Source organism: Anas platyrhynchos, chromosome Z (genome assembly GCF_047663525.1).
Source record: "Anas platyrhynchos isolate ZD024472 breed Pekin duck chromosome Z, IASCAAS_PekinDuck_T2T, whole genome shotgun sequence".
Classification (NCBI taxonomy): domain Eukaryota; kingdom Metazoa; phylum Chordata; class Aves; order Anseriformes; family Anatidae; genus Anas; species Anas platyrhynchos.
The window spans coordinates 3,132,571-3,154,511 of record NC_092621.1 but is presented as its reverse complement, the minus strand read 5'-3'; the positions used below and the strand labels follow the sequence as shown (position 1 = coordinate 3,154,511).

At 41.9% G+C, this 21,941-nt stretch overlaps 1 protein-coding gene across 5 annotated transcripts in view; it reads right to left on the bottom strand.

The window, feature by feature from the left end:
* The window catches only part of ST8SIA5 (ST8 alpha-N-acetyl-neuraminide alpha-2,8-sialyltransferase 5), a 76,294-nt gene that overhangs the window by 15,201 nt on the left and 39,152 nt on the right, over positions 1-21,941 (bottom strand). For 4 of the 5 annotated variants that reach the window (XM_027446982.3, XM_027446983.3, XM_038171452.2 and 1 more), the window contains 3 exons: positions 14,989-15,096; positions 3,173-3,265; positions 927-1,013 (listed from right to left, as the gene is read on the bottom strand). In XM_027446982.3, coding sequence (XP_027302783.1) covers positions 927-1,013; positions 3,173-3,265; positions 14,989-15,096 — 288 coding nt within the window. The remainder of the gene's footprint in view (positions 1-926; positions 1,014-3,172; positions 3,266-14,988; positions 15,097-21,941) is intronic. The other variant, XM_072031577.1, reaches the window with a different exon arrangement.

Genomic DNA, 21,941 nt, shown 5'->3' with positions numbered 1-21,941 from the left:
GTTATTTATAAAGATGTTAGTGACTAACTCAGCACATGCATTCTCACATTCTCTCATTAACTCATGCCAGCTTTTTCCTGCAATTATTAAAGAGAATTTGGGAGAAATCTGTAGGGCCTTATTCTGAATAACTGCAGTGATTTACAGAAATAAACAGTCTATATTCCACTTCGAAATCTTCCATAGACCTACCAGTTGGACCTACTACATAGACCAGTATGGCCCCTGAATATGTTACCACACAACATTCAAGTATTGTTTTGGCTTCATTCAACTATTGCCTTCACAAGACCAGTTTCATAAGCCATATCTTGAAAGAACCATGAAGGACCTTCAGCAAAAATGAAGGAAGGTAAGGTACTACAGAAACAAACTGCAGAGGTCTCTGTATACCAGAAGAAACATCTGAAGATGGTCAGGCAGTAATGACTGAGAGGCCATTAAAAAAAAGGAACTAATAAAAAATGTCTGGCAGTACCTGATACACCACAGAAAAAATCCAGTGTATTTTGTAGGCCAAATCTGCAGCGTCACCACTGATGGTACTATTTTACACCAGAAGAGAGTTTAGTTGATGCATTACATATAGCTTTTACCTCTCTGCTCCAGCCCAATTTCTGCCCCTCATTTCTGCCCAAATCAAACCTTGAAAAGTCTTTTCCATATCAAATTCCCTGCCTTTGTTAGGAATACTGTCCCATATGCCACAAGAGCTCTCTTTTACTCTCCCTGCTGACCTTTTTACAGTAGTAAAAAGTCTGTATTTAGTCAAAAGGATGGCACTCCAACAGTTACAGTACTTACTCTTGCTATCCATATTGAAGGTTTGATATCACTATGGGAAGCTTAACTCAAACTAAAGCAAATCTTACTCAGTCCCATTAATATGGACCTTACTCAGTCCCATTAATGTCGACCATTCTTACTTGAATAGGTTAGCTTCTGTGACATTCATCTCCCATTTGCACATCTGGAGGCTCTTCCACCTGTCAAACAATTCAGTTTGTTTCACCCTAAAAGATAAAAAGAAAGAAAAGCAAAATTCTTTATTACAGGGCATTCACCTCCTTTTACTGCTGTAGCCAGGGTACCACCAAACAGGTGTTTGATAGGACTAACTATTCAGTCTACCTAGTGCAAAACTTAGTTGTTTTTTTGTTTGTTTGTTTTTCCTACTCAGAGGTCACAACTCTGAGCCATGTATATATACCTCCTCAAATGCTCGGAACTGATTTTTCTTCATTGTATAAACTGCAATTTCACGCATGCAGGGATAAGCATGTGTGAGGAGAAGAGAACATGTAAAGCTCCTTATGTAAGGAGCTCTCCTTCCTTCCCCCTTGTTAATAAATATACTTTCAGCTACATCAAGCAGTGATGCTCCTAATTCCACTAGTCTGGCAAAGGGTGACACAATTTTGGTGGTATGTATTTCCACCACTTCTACCTTAGAGTTCATACACACTTTTCTGCATTTGGACAATGGATATAACGAAGGCCTTACAAACACCTAGAGCTAGGCAGCAATGTTATAATATGGCTGGGAAATTTTGAACTCTGAGAATTATTCAAGACTGATAGGTATTAATGAGTTCTCTTCAACTTTGAGGGCTTCGAATATTCTAATAAAACAAAGACTTTTAAGGGAAATATATACATGTATTTAAAGTAAGTAGAACTTAGGATTTCCCAGGCTGTGGAAGTTAGAGGAAGGAATTAGGTCATATTGTACTTTCTGTAGCCCACCAGAGCATATTAAGTTGGAAATCTTCCATTACCGTAAGGGCTGACTTAGGAAATGTACCACATCAGAAGGAAGCACATCAGAAGAACCCAGCATAGTAAAAGAGATTAATGTCAAATGGCATCTATCACAGAAGGCTAACTATCCAGCTGAGCAGGAGACCACTGCATTCTATATATCACTGGAAAAGATGAAGAGAAATGAGTAATTCTTTGTACCATGTGATAAGTATGCAGAAGAGCAATTCAAAACTCACCATCTTCAGCAGAACATTGGCAGAAGTGTCACATTCTCACCCCTTCTATTTATTTTTAAGCACTGCAAGTCAGCAGGCAGTGCAAAGTTGCTACTTGTGTACCCTTCATCCAGTACCAAATACAGAAGACAAGGACATAACCTACATTTTTTCGATGCACAAAGTCAGCAAGGGGGACATGCTTGAAATTCACGCAGACCTGAAGCAATAACTTCTATTTGCTGTGGCCTTGATCACTTAAAGCTGAGCTCTTATACAGCTGCACTTTGAGCTGAGACTGTCAGACTTCACACACCTTAACAAACGTTATGGACTCTAGGTAAGATAACTACACCACTGGTTGTAGATATAGTAAGGGACTACACGTAACGTGAGCACCTAAATACAATGTGATGCCAAAAATGCAGAAGGACAACACAAAAACATCCTTCTTTGCTTTCCAGTCAGCTCCATGGGCAATCTTTTTTGCCTGACTCCATCTCTCTAGCTTCATGGCTACATCTCAGCCATCTCATTAGTTTCCTGATGTACATACAGTACCAGACAAGACAAAACACAGATATTTTATGATTTCTCATAAATGCATGTTTCACTGACTGTTATTACTGAAACTCAATGCTGCAGAAAATTAAAGCAGTGGGCTCAAAAGTACAAATGGGCTCAAAAAAGATCTAAACAAATTAACAGAGGTTTATTGTCCACTCTGATTACTGGAGTCTAGACACCACCTACTGCTCAGAGAGGCCCCATGCCAGAATTTGTTATCAGGTCGGGCTAACCATTTTGCCTCATTTCTTAGCCTTCACTGCTGTCTGTCATCAACAACAGAGCATGAGGCTAGATAGACACTTGTCATGAGTCAGTCTGTCTGTTCTTATCTTCAGTAGAGTGCCTGGAATATAATATTACACATAATATTGCAAACACTGCATTTAATTCCAAACTGGGAATACTGGGCCTGAACAAAATGTCTCAATGTATTTAAAAGGCTCCATTTTTTTTCAAATAGATCTTAGATCAAATTCAAATGTCACTACTCACCTCAGGAATCCCTGATGAGATCCCTATCGAAAGAATCTCTTGCACCTTAATACTTCCATAATTTCATCATAAATTATCATTTCCATCCTGCCTGAAAGCAACCTTCTTAGCAAACATTTATTCATACTTACATAGACAAAACCTTCACCTCGATGATGTCCTGTCGTAATTCCAGGCATTTGGTGGAGTTGTATTCCAAAGGCCCTTCATAAAACTCAAAGTACCTGAAGAAGAACAAAGACAAAGACTATCAATAACCCTTATACTAGAACATTTGTCTGACACTTCAACAGAAACCTGCTTTAAGTTGCGATTTGTGATCCCTACCTAATGTGAGACTACAACAGTTGTCCCAAGAGCATGTTATTACTTCACAAGAAAATTGGGGCCCAGCACAAGAAGGACACAGAAGTATTGGAATGAGTCCAGAGGAGGCCATGAGGATGATCAAGGGGCTGGAGGACCTCTCCAATGAAGACAGGCTGAGGGAGTTGGGGTTGTTCAGCCTGGAGAAGAGAAGCCTCTAGGGAGACCTTATAGCAGCCCGCCAGTACCTAAAGGGGGCTACAGGAAAGCTGGGGAGGGACTCTTTGTCAGGGTGTAGTGATAGGAGAAGGAGTAATAGTTTTAAACTAAAAAAGGGTAGATTTAGATTAGATTTGAGGAAGAAATCCTTTATTCAGAGGGTGCTGAGGCATTGTCCCAGGCTGCCCAGAGAAGCTGTGGATGCCCCATCCCTGGCAGTGCCCAAGGCCAGGCTGGATGGGGCCTTGGCCAATCCACTCCGGTGGGAGCTGTCCCTGCCCACAGCAGGGGGGTGGAATTTAACGATCTTTAAGGTCCCTTCCAACCCAACCCATTCTATGATTCTGTGATTCTATGATTCTATGAAAATACAGATGTCATTGCTAATTTTAGAACAGCCACCTACGTCCAGTTTGTCCATCCCTACATGGACTCAAATGCTAATTTTGAGATGTTCAAGAGAGAGCACTTGGTTTCTATTTAACTGATTTAAACTGAGTGGACAGGTTTTCAAACAGCATCCAACACAATTCTCACTTCCTTAGGCATTAATTGGCTATGATTTCAGCAGAGTTCATCTCTCTTGTAGGCATGGTAGCTGCCACTGAAAGTCAAGGGAAAAGCACTGATTACTTAAGGTATATTGTTTCCATCCTTTGGGTGTCTGAATGTGCTGAGAATTTTAAAAACAGTTCCTTAAATTCTTAGCAAAGTGCTGCTGGTTTCATCATGCCTGTGGAGACTGTTGCCTACCTCTGAAATTGAGCTTTTCTTCGTGATTTATTTTCTTGGGGTATATTGGGCAGAGAGGGAGCTGGGATTTTCTTCTCACAAAAATTGAGATGGTTTTGAGAACAAAAGGATTTGGATGCTCAGACACATCAGATATGACAATGCTAGTCTTAATTAAAATCTGATATAAATGTGTGCTTTTTTAGTTGAACTCCTCTACCTCCACCACGAGACTGGAGTTAAGGAGAAATAAAACACAATGGCAGCAAAAAACCCAGGCCATCCAATGAATTCTGTGAAACTGTACTGAAATGACAAGAATGATTTAGGGTATAAACCAAGCTCTATATCACTTTCATCTCATCACTGTAAGACTGTAGTAAAACTTGATTCCTAAGAACGGGACATACCAATACAGCTGTTATGGGCATAATGGAGAAACACAAGTTGATGACCTGGGGGAATGGGTATAACAACAGAAGCTAGATCAAGTTATTTTTATGGATCCTTTAAATTGTCAGATTCACAACCCCGTAATACAACCTATCCTCTGAATTTTCAATAAGAAATAAAAGTACTAGATTCCCATAAGAGTTTTATTCAAATCATCATCCAAAATGTAAAATTTTGATGTTGTGTCATTTGAAAATAACACCAAAAATCCTATTTGACCTGAATTTCTGTTCAGTTCCCAATATAAGACCTTTACACATAGAAAAACCTTGTTATTTTTATGAGTGGTTCATGTTTACAGTTAACAGCAAAATCTGGGGGGATCCAAACTTTGAGCTGTTCTGGAGAAGTTCTCATGCCACCCAGGGAACCTGTATGAAGAGAATGTGCCCAGAAAACAACATCTCCAAGTATCTCCATGAGGGCCTCCTAAAGCCAGAAGGATCTAAAGTTTCTGAATTTTGCCTTTCAAGTAGTCAACTTGATAAAGCTAGGAAGAGAGAAACCCACAGGAGGGAGAAAGGGACTATAGTATGTGACTGGAAAAAGCCCAAGAGCCTCCCAAAGCAATCTGCTACCAACTGGGAACATTTCTAACCTGTCAAAAACTGCTTTGAAGTGTTTCCTTCACCCCTCACTGAGGTTTTTACCACCTCAACTTTGCCAAAACCCAAACCAACCACAGCGATCCAGCGAGGGACAGAAAACTTGAGACTAAGAGGAAGAAGCCAATGCTAAGAAGATGGCAAGAGCAGAACCTCAAAAATTCTTAATGAGGAAGTAAACTTATTCCTGTCAAGAAATACAGTAACCCAACAATCTTGCAAGAATGTGACTATTTGGAAGTGTGTTTGCATATTTTTCAAGGAAACAAATACATTTTTATGAGTTCTGTAGAAGGAATTTTGTACTGTAAGTGTTTCATAAAAAATGACAGATCTGGGAAAAGGCTTCCTCAGCCCCCATAAAGGTCATGCAACACGGACCTTCCTCTGGTTTCTCACCAAAAGCTTTGGGCTCTCCTTCTAACTTAATTGTTCACCTGGACATTCAGCCCTTACTAAAGAGCAGATGAAATCCATTGCACTTTTACATCTCCTTTGTGCTTGGCTTAGAGGAGCTGGGGCTGAACAACTTGTGTGTTTTGAAAGCTGCTCCAGCTGAAATTGGTTTAAGAGCTCCTCTGGTACAGCCTGGCGAAAGCCCTGTGTGGATGTACTCCAGATACATTTCCAAAACCAAACTGACTTCATAGGACTTCTGGCTGGTCACAGCATTTTACAGGGTGAAGGGGTCTTGTCTGGCTATCGGTCCAGATACAAAAGTAACTACACAATTTCTCACCCCCCTTCAGTACTCATTTTTCCTACTGTGTTTGGTGTTATCCATCCTTTACTTTGGCTCATTGAGTGAGACAAGACTGGGACCCTGAATGTTCATGTTTTACACGAAGGAATTGATAGAGGCAGGAATACATCCCCATGCAACACTCAGCACATTGCACACCATTCCCACCTTGCTTCAGGGAAAAAGCAATGGTGTATCAGCCTCGTGCTGTCTTTCAGCCCAACATCGGGTTATAGTACCCTGTGTGTGCTTCAGGACAGCTAAGAATGGTAAAAGTCTAGGTGAACATGCATTTTTATCTTTCCTGTGTTCTTCTGGCTGTGCTGCTAAGTTAGAGAGCCACAGCCCAGATGTCAAACAGCACGTTATCACACAGCAAAGCTGGCCTCAGCCCATGGCACAGCAGACAGAGTTGTTATTTTATGAAAGAGATGAAATTTTCTGAGTCCCAGAGGCTCCCTTTGATCATTGCCTGTTTAACCAATCCATGAACCAAAAAGAAAGAAGAAAAACGATGTGCTACCAGAGAGGCAGAAGGGGAAGGGGGAAAGAATCACATGAAAAATAAACCATTTCTGGATCTGAAAGAAATCCACGAGGCAGCAATGCATTTCCTTCTCCAGGAACATTCATGTTCTTCATTTGCCCCACAGCTTCTTCTCCTCCTGCTTCAGACACCGTGGCAGATTAGCAGAGGCAGCTCCCCGCAGCTCCAGCTGACCTCTTCCCACACACGGGCTTCCTGCTGTCCTTTCCCCAACACCAGGCTCTAAAGGAACACGAGCTCCCTCAGCGCCTGTGGATGTCCTCTAAACCCAGCTCCTCTGCTCAGCGGGAGCTGGAGCCTGGTCCTGCCAGGAGGATTTGGAGAGCAGCCCGCCTGCTCTCCCACAGGAGGCATCAGTCTCACCCACTCCCCGGGCTCCAAGTGCTGCTCCTGCCTATTAACTCCTACTCCAAACCACAGAGCTCCCCGTGAACAAAGACACATTCGCCTGCCAGCTTAATTAACACCAATGGAAACTGTCCTCCCCGTCATCTTCCTCAGTATGATATCCAGCGAAAATGTAAGGGTGTAGTGCAGTTTATTTTGATTTATGCTCTTGATTAGTGACAAGTGATACTCCTGACTACGCTACTCCTTTTGCTATGAGGAAGGGTTGCATTTTAGCTTTCCAGGAATGACAGGCAGGTTTCACATCCATGAAACAGTGTGTATATGTCACCCCAGAATCTCCTTTCTTACGTGTCACCCCAGAATCTCTTCTCCCTGTACTGCTTTCCCTTCCTTTGAGGAAATCTAAATAATTTTCATCCCTCAGAGGTCAGAAGTCAAAGGGAAAACCAGCCCAGGAATCCACGGTTCTTTACAAGAGGGAACATGACGACAACTGAGTCACAGCAAACCATGCGTTTGCCCATGGCACTGGGAAAATACACACAGCTCACTGGTCAATGTCCATTCAGGTCAGTCATACCTTCCAAATCTACATTTTTCCAGGATGAAATCCCATATCTTAACACCACAAGTGCTGGGAGAGGACTCTTTTCATGCCCCTCAGTGCCGAATGTCCAGAAATGAGATGCTATTTGCTCTGTAATTTTCCCGTTTTAAATAACCATGACTTTCTTCTTTTCTAACCTTCATGTCTCCCACTGCAATCTCACTTCCAGCTGAGCAGCTTACTGAGCTTGAGAGAGAGATCCGACTTCCCAATACACCAGCTAACGCTCCGGTCTTTGATCATCTGCAGTCGGGCTGCTCCTGCTTTGATCAAAAGTAAGCTTTCCTTGGTCGTGCAACATGAATTAAAAAGCCGGAGGCTTCAATCCTGTCTTCAAGTGACATTTGGATTGAGGCACTGATTTGTCTGATACATCGCACAAAGGTTTGAAAATATAATTGAATGTAATTGTCAGGCGTCTTTTAAGTGAAACCATTTTCTGCTGCACAAACGCCCTCCCGTTTTGCTCGTTCCTGCAGTGCTGGTTCTGCACTGCTCGTGGTGAGGCCGCAGCGCTTACACTGCAAGGGAGCAGAGTACCACAGGAAGGATTCCACCTACCCTGCAGGAAAAACAAAGATCTTTCCAAAAATACACATTATCTAGTGACTAAGAAATCAGAGCAAGTGAACTAAGCCCTGCAGGCTGAATACTTAGTAAGAGAGATGTCCAATTTGCGGTGCTTGCACTCATCAGTATGGGCAAAGCCATGGCCCAGTTCAGGTCTAGAGTCACCTTCCTCACTCAGGAACCTTGCAAGTGTACTAGGGCACAGTCCCCAAAGCACATGGGGACTCACATTCATCCAGAAGGACTAGCAGAGGATCCACAGAACTTTTTAGCAAAAGCATTGCTCAAGTGGAGCATATAATGATTACAGGGGCTCTGGAACATTCAGGCAAAACAAAGCCAAGTAGGTACTGACTTCATCAGCCTGTTGTGAGTGAGAGACCAAATCCTGCCCGATTTTCCCTCTATTAATTATTCTGTGTGACATGACGATGTGCAAGGTTTGGTCAAAAAAAGGTTTAAGGGCCTGACATTTTGATATTTCCCCCCCCCAAAATGCAACCTATCACTTTGCAAGTCATAGCCTCCTACAACTGCACACATACACTTTGACCTTGGTTGGAAGGCACTTAGGTAAATCCCTGCTGGGCAGAAGAAGGTGATGTAGAGGCAAGTGAAGGGCAGGCAGGAACAGGGACCTTGGGTGCCACCCTCACAGACATTGCCTGGACCACAGGATTAGCACAGAGAACAAGAGCAGGCCATGAAGCTGATGGAAACCATAATGACCTTTCGTACTACATCATGCAAAAGAAAACACCTGAGGATGTACTGATGTTAAATGAGATCCAAGAACGAGCAAGTGAAGCAGAAATGTTTGATACGCTCAGATTAATTTACTCATTTTATGAGTAAATTTATGTTGAGGCTGCAGTGCTTACACTGCAAGGGAGCAGAGTACCACAGGAAGGATTCCACCTACCCTGATATTAAAATATCTCATTGCTGTACGTGTTGTTTCTGCCCTCTAAGAGGCTGTGTTGACTTCTCCACACCAGGCTGTTGCTTGAAAGACTGAAGAGAGAGAGAAGCTGCTGTGGGCACAAAGGGAAGGCTGAAGAAGCATGAGTCTTCTTCTATAGAGGTTGGTGAAACTACCTCCACCTTGGGGACAACAAATATGAAAATAGATGGTTCACATCCCTCCTGTCTGTCTTCTGATGATGCCAGGGGCACTAGCCTTACCTGGTTTAAATCTTTTACCATCTCCATCTCTAATGTTAATATATACTTGTGTCTAATTGATCACTAACTTTCTGTACGTGGCTGTAGCTACAAACAAAATGTGTCATGCAAAAAATGAAAATGTAAGCATTCACAGAATGGTTAAGGTTGGAAGTGACCTCTGGAGGTCATCCAGCCCAACCTAGGGCTCGAGCAGGGACACCTAGAGCGGGTTGCCCAGGAAATACTGCATCCAGTTCTGCTGCTTCAGCTTTGAGGGTCCAAGCCACTGAGGATTTATGAAAGGATCTATAAGAATGCTTTGGGTTTCAAAAAGTATGATAGACATATGATGATTAATCTAAACATATGGTGACTAAGTAGGGGGGACCAGTGCTGCACCAGGAAGCAATTCCTAGTAGCAGAAAGCTTTTCAATGCAGAATACCAAGGAAAATAATATCCAATGCTTCGGAAGATGAGGATAGAAATAGCATCTTTAGCTCACATATGCTTTTCTTTCTAAAAGAACTGGAATAATCAAACAAAAATAAGGAGATGAAATTCTTGAATAAGGACTCACACTTCCCAGACATTGTGCACCTGAGTTTAACAGCTATTAACTTATGAACCTCCTCAGTACCCAGTTAGGATATTTTGAAATGTTTGGCTAGATATCTCCTCACAGTGTCACAAGTTTGTCTGTGGCTTTGGGAATAGATAGCACCAGAAGTGTCCAGAAATATCTCAGGATCTCCTACTCATCTTCCAGATTTTTATGTTAAAACAAAAGTGCTTCCACAAACCAGACATAAATTCAAATGTTTGATCTTTCACAGAGGAGGAGTAGCTTTTATATTGCTGTCCCTTAAATTTAGTTCATTGATAGCTCTACCTCCCAATTAACCTCAGAGAAGTGCATGCATCAGTCTGCCATATCTCAGAAGTGTCCTGTTTCTGGAGTCCTTATCTGATCTGGTCGAGTGACTTCACAGGCACTTTACACATCTGTACAGATGAGATGATAGTTGTGATACCCTGGGGATGTGTTTTGCACCACAACTATGAAAGTTTCTGGCTAACTAGCACTTGCTGCTCCCTGCCATTCTGCTTTTGATAACCTGTCCTCACATCTCAACACAAAAATCATTCAGGATCATTTGGGATTGCCTGGCTCTGCTGCCCTAAACCACATTAGGAGCATGAACTGACCACACATCCACTCCTGCCAGTGCCACATTGTTCCCTTCTCATCCATCCACTTATCCAAGACCAAGGTTTCCTCAGAATTTCCATCTAACACAGTGTTCAGTATAGCAGAGCTGTTGGTGAAATAGCAGGACCTAAAGCAGAAACAGCCCTCATTGACATAGCAAAGCCCTGGCTACCTCCTGCAGTGTGTTCACTCACCGGGGATAAGCCCATCTCACAGACCACACTCCCAAACCAACACCACAGCTCCCTGGGTCTCCTCCCTCAGAGGCTGCCACGCATCTCCATTTAGAGGCTTTTCCACTGCACAGTGTCACCCTCAGAACAATTTATTGGAGAGCATACTGAATGGGCTTTTTGGAGGAGACTTTGTTGTTTCTTTTCTTTCCTGATCACCATATCAAAACAGCACCGGCTGCTGACAAGCAGCAGCGGGGTATGCTGCAGGGACTACTGTTTTACCAGATCCATTTCAGAGCTCTCCAGTTTTAATAAAACTGCTGTTCAGTTGTTTTAATCAAGCCCATTCCTATCACTCTGATTGAAATAAGCTGCTGATGTTATCCGTACGACCACCTGGGAGGCATAACAAAACATATGACAACACTTATACATCAATAACATCTCAAAAACACATTTTAGTTTATCATCGCAAGCAATGGCTTTTTTTTTTTTCCTTGTGTTTCTCAAGATTTTAGTGTCTTTGTATGATAAATACAAAGAGTTCAGCACTGTGACTTAAGGAACATCCTCAACTACCATCCCGGTCAATGAGGTCTGATGGTTCAAGCCCTGATTTGCATTCTTGTAAAATGTGAATTTGATGAAATCAGTGGATTACACTCTCTATTTTGTAGCCACTGGGACAAAGTTCCCTATTTGCCATACTGGAGAATTCAGTGTAGGAACCAGCAGGCCCAAAAGTATCCAGCTCCCTTATCTCACCCACCAAAGGCTCCTGTGGTCTTACTACCAATGTCCTATATAGAACCCCATCTTCAGCTCAGATGAACCAAAGGTGGCAGAGAACACCATAACCCAACCAACAGGCCAGGTCTATCATCACACCATTAAGGCAGTTTAATCTTGGCAACAACAAATGCTTTAAGCATGAAGGTTCACAATCCCAATAAATTGCAAAACATATTAAAAGGAGAACAGAGCACTTTGGGCTCTAGAAAAATGCCCAAATCTAGGGATGAATCTCTAGGAAAGTCCTCCTTAGGTTGAGTGTACACACCTACAGTTGGCCTCACCACCCCATGGCTTTGGAGGCTTACGTGTTTTACTCAGTAAACTTTTCTTATGTATTCACATTTACGTATTTTCTTATGTTTTCTTAAGTATTCACAACTTTATTGCTTCCTGGAAGATGCGCAGCAATGCACTATGCAAAGAAATGAAGCTTTTAGTGCTCAGAAAGTCCCGGAAAATTCAGACCTCTGTGGGAAAACTACTCATAACAATGACAGCTGCCACAAACCTGAGCCACACTCTCTGTTGCACCACTTATTGAGTTCCTGATACCACTTTCTATCTATCTCCACGGAACAGTTCTGTGCAATCTAAAAAAGTGTCTCATGCCCTGGGATGAAAAGCCTTGGTGAGCTTGGTTACTCTAGGACAGTGGAGCTGTCTGCAACTTGAGTAGGGCTCATCTTCTGAAACTGAAGTGAACTCCCCTGGACAATAAAAAACATGCCAGCTTGTCAACGTCTGATTTCCATAGGAAAAGATTCAGGCAACATGATGTTCTTTACTTCTCAGCTGTTTGATCCTTTTTGCAGCATTTGATCTTCACAGTTCATTGGTTTTGATGTGGCCACTACTCTTGTGAAGTCTGGCTGCCTTGCAATTGTAATGAAATTATTTTCTCAGTATGCCTTTTGCTTTGGAAGTCCTTCATTTGCATCTAATAAATCACTTTTATAGAATGAGTACTGAGTTGTTAATGTCTCAGCACCCCAGTTAAAAGACAAAGTGTAGTTATAGAATATACTTGGAACAATACCAGGCATGCATGAATAAAAACACACCAATGTACAAGTAAATATATGAATTCTAGAACCTAATGAAAAGAATATTAGTATATATTTCAATTACTACCTCTAAACACAAAACCTTCTACAAGGAGGTGATGACACACAATAAACTGCAGAGCCATGCAGTGAAAGGTATTTACTGTGCATATGCTGACATATAACTAGTTATGTGCTCTTTAGACATCTCTCTGGAGACGTCTAAATGTATACAAGTAAAATGAGGCCAGAAAAATTTAGTCTGGAAGTTTTCTTTTTGGTGGAAAGAACTATTCACTCACGGAAGGGTTGCTTTCACATGATATCAACAGTTTGATGTTGGGTGTTATATTAAGATTCTCAGGAGAAGTCTAGTGGTAACAAAGTAAAAAAGGTGATCAAAGGTAAACAGCAAGCAGATTATGACATAGTTCTGCAGTTACTCACCACGGTCTCACCTCTACACGTATACAGTTCTTTTTTATTTAGCTGTATACTTAGCTTTCAAGCAGTAGACAAACGAGTAAATAACATCTTTAACACGTTTATGTGTAATGCACGTCACAGCTGGATTTATCCCTAACTCAAAATCCCCATCTTTCAGCTCCACAGTCATTAACCTGACACTGACTTTGACATTTACATGTTTACATTGTTATTATAACCTTTGGAATGTATACCTAACTCATGCAATTAGATCCTGCTTGAATAAAAAACATTTGCATCCTGAACCTCTTCCTTGTTAAAGTGGCTAAACAGATTGAGAGGAGAACTGCTATTCAGTGTTGTTCATTATTAGCATGTATTTTTCACTCAAACATTTTGGTTTTCCATCCTGCACACCATGATGGTTCAATTGTCCCTGCCAAGGGTGCCTAGAGGGGGAAATCTGTGCTTATTAAACCTCCTCTGTCTTCAAGAAGATATCTGTCTTTGTGCCACATTTGGTCTTCTCATATGCCAAGTGCCTAGACTGAAGATTTTGAATATACAGACTGTAGATGCGCACACTTAAAATGCAACAAAATAGACAGACAGATAGATACACGCATACATAAATACAGACTTAGAAAGAATGAACCATCCTTCTCTTGCTCTGAGCTCAAAACTGCAGCTACTCTGGATGTTTTCATAATGCTCCCTTAACTAGTTAGAGGAGCTGAGTGTTGAGCAGCACTGATAGGGATCACATTCCAGCTAAGAGCCCAACAAGAATTGCAGCATTGCTGTGGTTCAGTGAGACTGGGTGGTTTTTGGCAGGTCAGACTCTGTACTTCCACTCGCCTTTGAAATGCTCTCAGCTCCACAGCTGTAGTGGCATATGGTTAACAAAATATAGTGTGATGGTATTTCCCACAAAATACGTAATTTATCCAGGAGAGTTTTATATATACATAGTTATTAAAAACAAGCTTTTTTTATTATATTTTTTTCTTCAACTTAAAGTGTTCCTAAGGTTTTCCTGCTGTTTATTGAACTTGATACTACACGTGATTCAGGATTTTTGATTTCCCTCATGTCAACAGAGATGGGGAGTAAGTACTATGCACTGAAAGGTCCTTTTTTAACCATCCGCAAGAATATTTTACCTTGTTTCTCTGTGCACTGAACTCACAAAGCTTTGATCCTCAAAGTAAAGGTCCTGGAGTTTGCCTTGTACAAAAGCTGAGGACTAGACAGTCTTCCCAGCAGGGATTTTTTTATAACTGAGGTTCCAGAAGACACCCCAAATGTCCCCACACCTGACAGTGATTTATACAGATAGCATGTGATAGTCACAGAGCTCTTTGGGGACAACTGCAGACAGTTTCTTGCCTATGCAACATGGCCTTTCATGACCCTTCATATATATATGTCAGTCTAAAGGACCCTACTACAAATTAATAAGCACCAAAAGCACAACGGCACATCAGCACTTCTTAAACCATCTCAGAATAGTAAATAAAGGGAATACTCTGCTCTTGTCTTGATAGAACATTTCTCCCCTACTAGGCACTGGAAGGATTTCAAATTAAATTACATTTTTAATAAAATATATATTCTATTATAAAGAAAGCCTTGGGTCAGATTTTCCAGTGTGCTCTGCTTGCATCAACACTAGCATTCTGGGGCATTCCCCACTGCCCACCCAAGTCCCACTCTCCCACGCTGCCATATAGTGACACGTGGCCTTGGTGGGGGAATGAAAATAGGAGAGGCCAGGACACAAATCACCCTCCAGCATACCCCATGGATGCCTGGGACCTTGAAGGGGGAAAACAGCACAGCACTTGGGCATCCCCAGCATCTTATGTGCCGTGGGGAGCAGTACCGAACAGCCAAAGCAAACTGTAAACCTGTTTGTTCATACAGCCTGTGCCCGCACTTGTGGTTCATATGGAGAGCATGAGATCTCTGCAGTCATTCCCTCTGGTGTTGGTACCTGGTGCCTGTGTCACTGCCACTCTTCACTGCTCCGTCATCCGTGAAATTAAAGGTGCCGGTCCAATTTGCCAACTCCTCTCCATTCTGCCAGCTAAACTGCAGCCCTCTAGCAAGAAAACGAGGCAGTTGATATTTGATAACATTCATTAGTTCACTATCAGCACGAGTTCTCGTGTCCTTTTTCTTAACACAGAAAGGTGACTATGACACAAACAGCAACAAAAACAACAGAAAGATACCAAGAACCACAGTTCATTATCTTACTCGTACAAACAATTAATTTTCACTTCCCATAGACTCTACAAGTCCTTGTCTGAACACAGCAGCAGTCACCCCAACCAGACTGGAAGGCCAGTAACCATCTGTGCTCAAGACCACACAGATGCATGAAGCAAGTCAGAAGTACAAAGAGTTGGAGACTGATGTGATAAAACTCCAGGGCCAAAGAAGTAAACATTCCAAATTTGCAGTTTACATCTCCCGTAGTTGTTAAATGTGGTGAGCACTGGATCTTCCCTCTGAGTTGTTGGCCATGCTGGCAAAGGATTTATTATTTATCATATTTGATGACTTCACTAAATCACTCCATATTGCTGCTTCTCCCTACTTGGGAAGACGATATTTTTTAAGCAAATGCAAATCACAACCAACACAAGTCCCTGTCTTCGAAACTTTCACAAACCCATTGCAAGTCTCATGGTGACTGCCTGCAGTCTTCTGGAAACTCCACCTATAGTTGGGTAGAAATTTCACATGTATCTGAAAAAGCTGGGTCTGAAGAAACACTTGACAATACAAGCCAAATCCCTCCTATATCTCAGAAGTCAACGAAAAAGAATCTCGCTGATTGTTATTTTTAAGCTTCTCCGTTTTAACCCAATTTCATGATTTCAGAAGCCTGGCAGCTGAGTTGTGAACATTTGGTGCTGCCAATACTGAAAGTTAACTTCCTGGCTGGGCTGTGTGGGAACAGCCAGGAAGCAATCTGCCCGCCTGCTCTGCCCAAAAGAAAGGGCATCCAGGACCCCGCTAGGTTTCTTGGTCAGCAAGCTGATTACAAGGACTGGAGCATCTCTCAGACCACCTCCATCCCCTAGTCCAACTGGCAGCAGCTATCAGCACAGGCAGTTAAGAAGGACAGACATGGGGCATTAAAAAAAGGCTTCTGCTTCCCGCAGCAGAAAAGTGGAGTAGCTCTACAGGGCTCACAAAGCGTGTAGAAGGTATTTCTTTGTTCTGTACTGTGGAAACGTGCACAAAACTTCCTTGTTGTCATAGCTCTTTCAAGACAAGATTATCCAAGTGTCTTCAGTGCAGGCATTTCCACATGAGCCAACTGTCTTGGTCATTAAAAATCAATAGAGATTGGCTCAGTAGAGTTAGTTTGGGGAAAAATTCACCTGATCAAAGGCTGTCCTTCCCCTAGGGGGAACTGATCCCTGCTGCAAAGCCTCCCTCCGTCAGCAGCACAGGGAGCTCAGGGTTGCTTGTAGTGTGGGCACACATGACAGAAGCATCCCACCCAAACTGTGCAATGCATGTCACCACAAATGCCTTTTTTTGACCTATAAATAACAAATTCTGAAATGATCTATGATGGTTATTCTTGTATGCTTTGTGCCTTTTAATCTCTTTTGTTTTGTTTTGTTTTGTTTTACATTGAAAACTCACTTTCTGGTAAAGGCATTTTTTTGTGAGAGGGAATTCTGAGTGGTTTAAATACCGTGAACTGAAGAAAGAGCTGGCATCCTGATCTGCCCACTCAGCTTGGAAAATGACATCAAAGGGTGTGTGGTTTATACTGAAATGCCTGTAAGCTGGAGCAGTGCTGTGGCTTACCAGGGAGTTGCGTACCTTCGACACTGCTCTGACAGCTTTTAATCAGCTGAGGTTGCCCGAGGTGATGACTTCTAAGTAGAAGATGGGTGTGAAGAAAATATGAGAAAATTCTCACTTTGACTAAGACACCTTCTCTTTCAGGCTTGTTGAAATAAACACCCGTGATTCTCTCCCATGCATCATAGTCTAACACTTTTTTTGCTGCACTTTATAACTCCGGTAGAATAGTGTAAATGTCCTTGTAAAAGACATCTAACTGTATGGCCTTAAAAATATGTTTTAACTGCTAAGGGCGGCAGTGAATGATGCACGGGGAGAGGGGGTAGAAGTGTGGGAAAAAACAAGTTGGAATTGAAACTTTTAATTGGATTTAAATTGGCTATTTTGAACTTGGATACTAACTTGCAAATTGAAATAGCATCAGTCTTGATAAGTAGCCAGTATCAATGTTACACTCAAAGGTTAACCCTCCTAAAGTATAGCCAAAATTCAGATAGATAAAATGAAGAATTAAAACAATTGGTAAAGCCTTTTCCCTTTGGATATCTTCACTCTGCACGTTAACAGCTGGAAGAAAAGAGAAGTAAATGCTTGAAGGTAGCCTGGGGATCTGACCCTAAAGCACAGGAAATGATAAAACCACCTTCTAATGCTCCCATCTCATCGGGCCTTTTTGGGAACACTGCGTACTGTTGCTGAGGCACCAAGTTTGCAGGAGGACACACAAATGTTGGGTAAGATCCAAGAGGAGATCAGGAAGACTAATGGTGAGGAATGGTAGGTATGTCTCATGAGGAACAGCTTAAAATACTCAGCTTTGAAATGGTAGACCGGGGGACCTGAGGTACAAAAATACCTGATGAGGGCAAGCAGGGGGCCGGGTATGATGCTTCTTCCTCTACATGGTCAGGAGAAAACACAAAGTGGTGAGCTGAGCTTAGGGTTAGGAGCAAGCCAAGTGTCTGGTCTTGAGAGAGACAGGAAAAAGGGACTATCCAGTGCTCTTCTTCCAATGAGCAGGTGCTACAGAGTTTAGCACCATGCAGACTTAAATATACACAAAACATACCACAGCTCGTAGGACTGTGTCTCACTGCAAGTCCACAAGACTGACACAATTACACAAAATAATGTACAGTATTTTCTGGACTGAATATTCAATAGACCCATTCCTCCTAGTAAGAAAAACTCCCACAAATAATGGTTTGTAGTATTAAGACGGAGTAAAAAAAAATCAAAGATGAGACATTTGCAAACACTGACATGAATTAATTCTGTTCCTAACAGGATTACTCTAAGTTTCACTGTTGATTTCAGTCACTCAGCCCTGAGTCAGGAGATTTTAGTTTTAAGAACGTAAAATTGTCTAATCCTAACAATTGTGAATTTTAAATGTTCATAAATACTATCTGTCCAAATCTGCAAACAAACTGAGAAAATGAATCACAGTCATGAACTGCTCCATCAGCAGGTTTCTTTGGCATATTGTGGTAGTTAAATACCAGCACATTCACTCTCAGCACTAACTACACTTTAACAGGTAGATAACGAGGTAAATTAAGCTTCTGTGAATCAGAATTGCAATGGGGATGCATATACAGGATGGGAACAAAAAAGGCAGATAAAAAGAAGCACTACAAAAAAGAATGTTAAGAGATTAAAAGAAGGGAAGGAAAGCCAAGGAAATGACGTAGATGTGGAGGTCTTCTATGTAGGTTGGACAGTTCATGCCACAGAGGTAAAATAAATAAATAAATAAAGCAACATCAAAGCCTTGGATCATTACCAACAATTACCAATGGTGGAACTTTGCCATTTGCTCAGTTTGCCCTACTGTGATTTCCATTTTCTATTTCTAACCCTTCTAAAATTAGCATGTTTCCCCAACATCTGATGGTGGTGATGACAAGGGAAGTCTTTATAAAAGACGTAATAACCAGAAACGCTATCAGTGTTCTGTGCATTCACTGTAAGCAAATTTCTCATGAAGGAAGTTTTGCTGTGGGCAAACCAAGTGCTAGTCTACAGACATCATGAGCTCATGAACAGCATTAATCATGGCACTTACCCCTAACATACAGAAGAACAAGCAACCTGGCACCTTGTGTTCAACAACACCATGAGTTGGATGTCTTAGCAAGAAAGACCTTGAATTTCAGGTAAATGTCAAAGCAATATTTTGATCCTAATTGGTAGCTGTAAATGCAGAAGCAGTATGTGGTCAGATAAACACTGCCATAAGGCAAGAATAGAGGGAGGGGGCAAAAAAGAGCAAGAAAATTAACGAAGCAGCAGTAATTCTGAAGGGCTTGTCAAGACCGGCTGTCGAAGCAGCAGGAAGCAAAGCAAAAAGCTCATTGCCATAATCCAAACAAGAAACAACCCCTGCACAAGCAGAGGTTTTAATAGCAGAGCACATCAATTATGCGGGTTTTGAACAATTACGAGGTTTTTGAGCTCGTAGGCAAGAACGAACAAGAGTGGATGGATTGCAGCAAGGAGCTTTGTGTCTGCGCTGCTTTCTCCTCGAGATCCTACCTCAGGGGGGTCTTGCTGCCTTTCTGAAGCATGAAGGCAAGGTGAAAATTCAGCTCAGACAAGAAGGCTTTTTAAAGGGAGCTATTCCACAGCAAAAGACTTTATGCATTGCTGGGCCTGTTAGAGCCTGTCTAGGGCATCACGTGAGCAGTGCAAGGAGAGGGCACGGAGCAGCACCTTGCACTCTGGAGCCAACTCACTCACCAAACCACCAGCTCATCTCATTTTATCCCAGCCAGCTGGCAATTTCCACTCATTTTCCAAGGTGACAGCTACCACTACCCTCATCCTGCATCTACCAGAGGCAGACTAAACCCAGAGGCAAGCAAAAATGGACAGAAACCAATGTCATTTTATACCTGTGAAGCAATGCCAAGATCTGACTCAGCTTGCTGGTCTACCACAGATGGGCAGGCAAGGGGAAGCAGAGGGTGCCTTCTCCGAAGGAGTGAAAGAAAGGCATGAATGTCCTCACGAGCAAGGCACATTACTGCATTTTAATTTGGAACTCCCTCTCTTACTTGTCTTTACTTTCCCTGTTCTTTATTTCTAGCACTTCTCACATTCCTTCCCTGCCTGCACTTTCCTTACCAAAGACAGTATTGGGACGTGACAGGAAGCCCAGCTTTTTGCCTTGGCTCTTTCAGTTATAAGTTAATAATATATATGTTAATTCCATACAACAGTTATAATTTAATTCCATTAAATAATTTTGATTCCATTAAATTTAATTCCATTAATAATTTTCCAATCATATGTCTTCATGTTTGGTCACGGTGCTGCCCTGCACTGTTCCGTGCCACCCAAACACAGAAGCCATCTGCAGGCCCTGCCCTGACAAACAGACAGTCCAGGCCATGTACTGGCTTCCCAAAGTCAGTGGAAATCACTTACTTTCACTCTACCTCAGTTTCCCCACTTCATAATCCTTGTGCCCTTGAGAAGAGGAACTGAAGACTTCAGCGTTAAATGATCTTGCTACTCTCCTTGCAACTGGAAAGTGATCCCCCTAGACTATTAACACGGATGTCACAGAGATAGGAAAGTCAGATGATTAATCATGCTGAAGATCTAGTTCCTTCTTTCCTGCAAAATAAGGAAAATATGACTCACTGTGTCCACAGGGTGGATGGAAAATAAAACAAAACCAGTGCTATGCATGAATGACCCGTAGATTAGAGTGATTAAAAACAGTGACTAAAATGGATCAGAGAGTAAAAAAGGTTGGAAAAAGGGAGAAATATCAGGATTCAGTAGTGTGACAGACTTCTGCAGTCATGAAGAAAAAGACAAAAGACAATGGAGATAGTAAGTGGAGCCTGGGAGGAAAATCAATGATCTTAATCTGTCTTCTGCATAGGCCAGAAACAGCATGTTTATTTACCCAGCAGTTGAAAAGACATCAGAGGTCCTCAAAAATCCCTAGATATCAAGGGGTAAGGCATCCACTAGGAAGCAATGAGACCCTGAGATCAAACCCAAACCAGCAGAGTCAAGGTATGCTAGCCTCTGAGTCCAAAACCTCTCCTTTGCTGACAAAAGAACAAGACTCGGTCACTGAAGACAATGAAATTAGATGACAAGTGAAAGGCTAACACTTATCTGAACAGTTTATTAAAACTCACATTTGCATTCAGTGGAAGTAGATTCGAATCTGACTTGTCAAGCTGCAAAAAATACTTATTTCTCCAGTAAAATGTGCAAAATGTTCATATTTCTACTCGCTGCATTAATAAAGAGTAATACGATATAATGTGGGTCCCATGAAGAGGAAAACATGGATGGAGGATGCTGGAAATGGGCACGTGTGGTTACATCACACATTGGCCCATACTGCACTATCCTGGGGACGAGCCTGGCTCTACACGTTGGAGGGAAACGCTAGTAATAAAGTGGTGGAGGAGTATATTTTGACTAGCACAAAGAGCAAAATTGGAAACATAGGTGGGAAGCTTCTGGATTATAACCACTATTATAGAGGAAAAAAAGGTTTTGTTTCATACAGCACATCTCACATTTGGGATAAATTTTGTATCAGATATTCACATGCAACTTCTGAAAAACCTGATCTAAAATTACTTCCCAAGGAAGATAAAACAATGCAAACATTCCTTTTCTGATCTGTGGCTGGAAGGTAAACATCCAAGGAGCAATAGAAAATCAGCATTTTGTAATAACTATTCATAATTAAAAGATTGTTATTTGTAATAATTAAGGGAAGCATAAAACCGACAACAGCTGACAGTGAAGCAGGTTGTGAACTTATCAGGAAAAAGGACCGATCAAGTCCCAGACACAGAGTCTCACGGGAAACCCCAAATATTTTAAGATGCCAGCAAATTCTGACACTTGAAACTGCAGCTCAGTGCTAAGATACCTGACACAGCATGGGTACCAAAAGCAATCTCACCGGGGCACTAAAGACCTGACTAAGCTAATTGCTTTGCAACTCATGTTTCCAAAGCTGATATATTTACTACGAGGTCAAGTGTCCCTACACTGCGCCGTACTCTTCAGTGTAAACATAACCACTTAGCCCTGGTTGTGCTAAGGGCTTGGGTGGAAGATGACAAG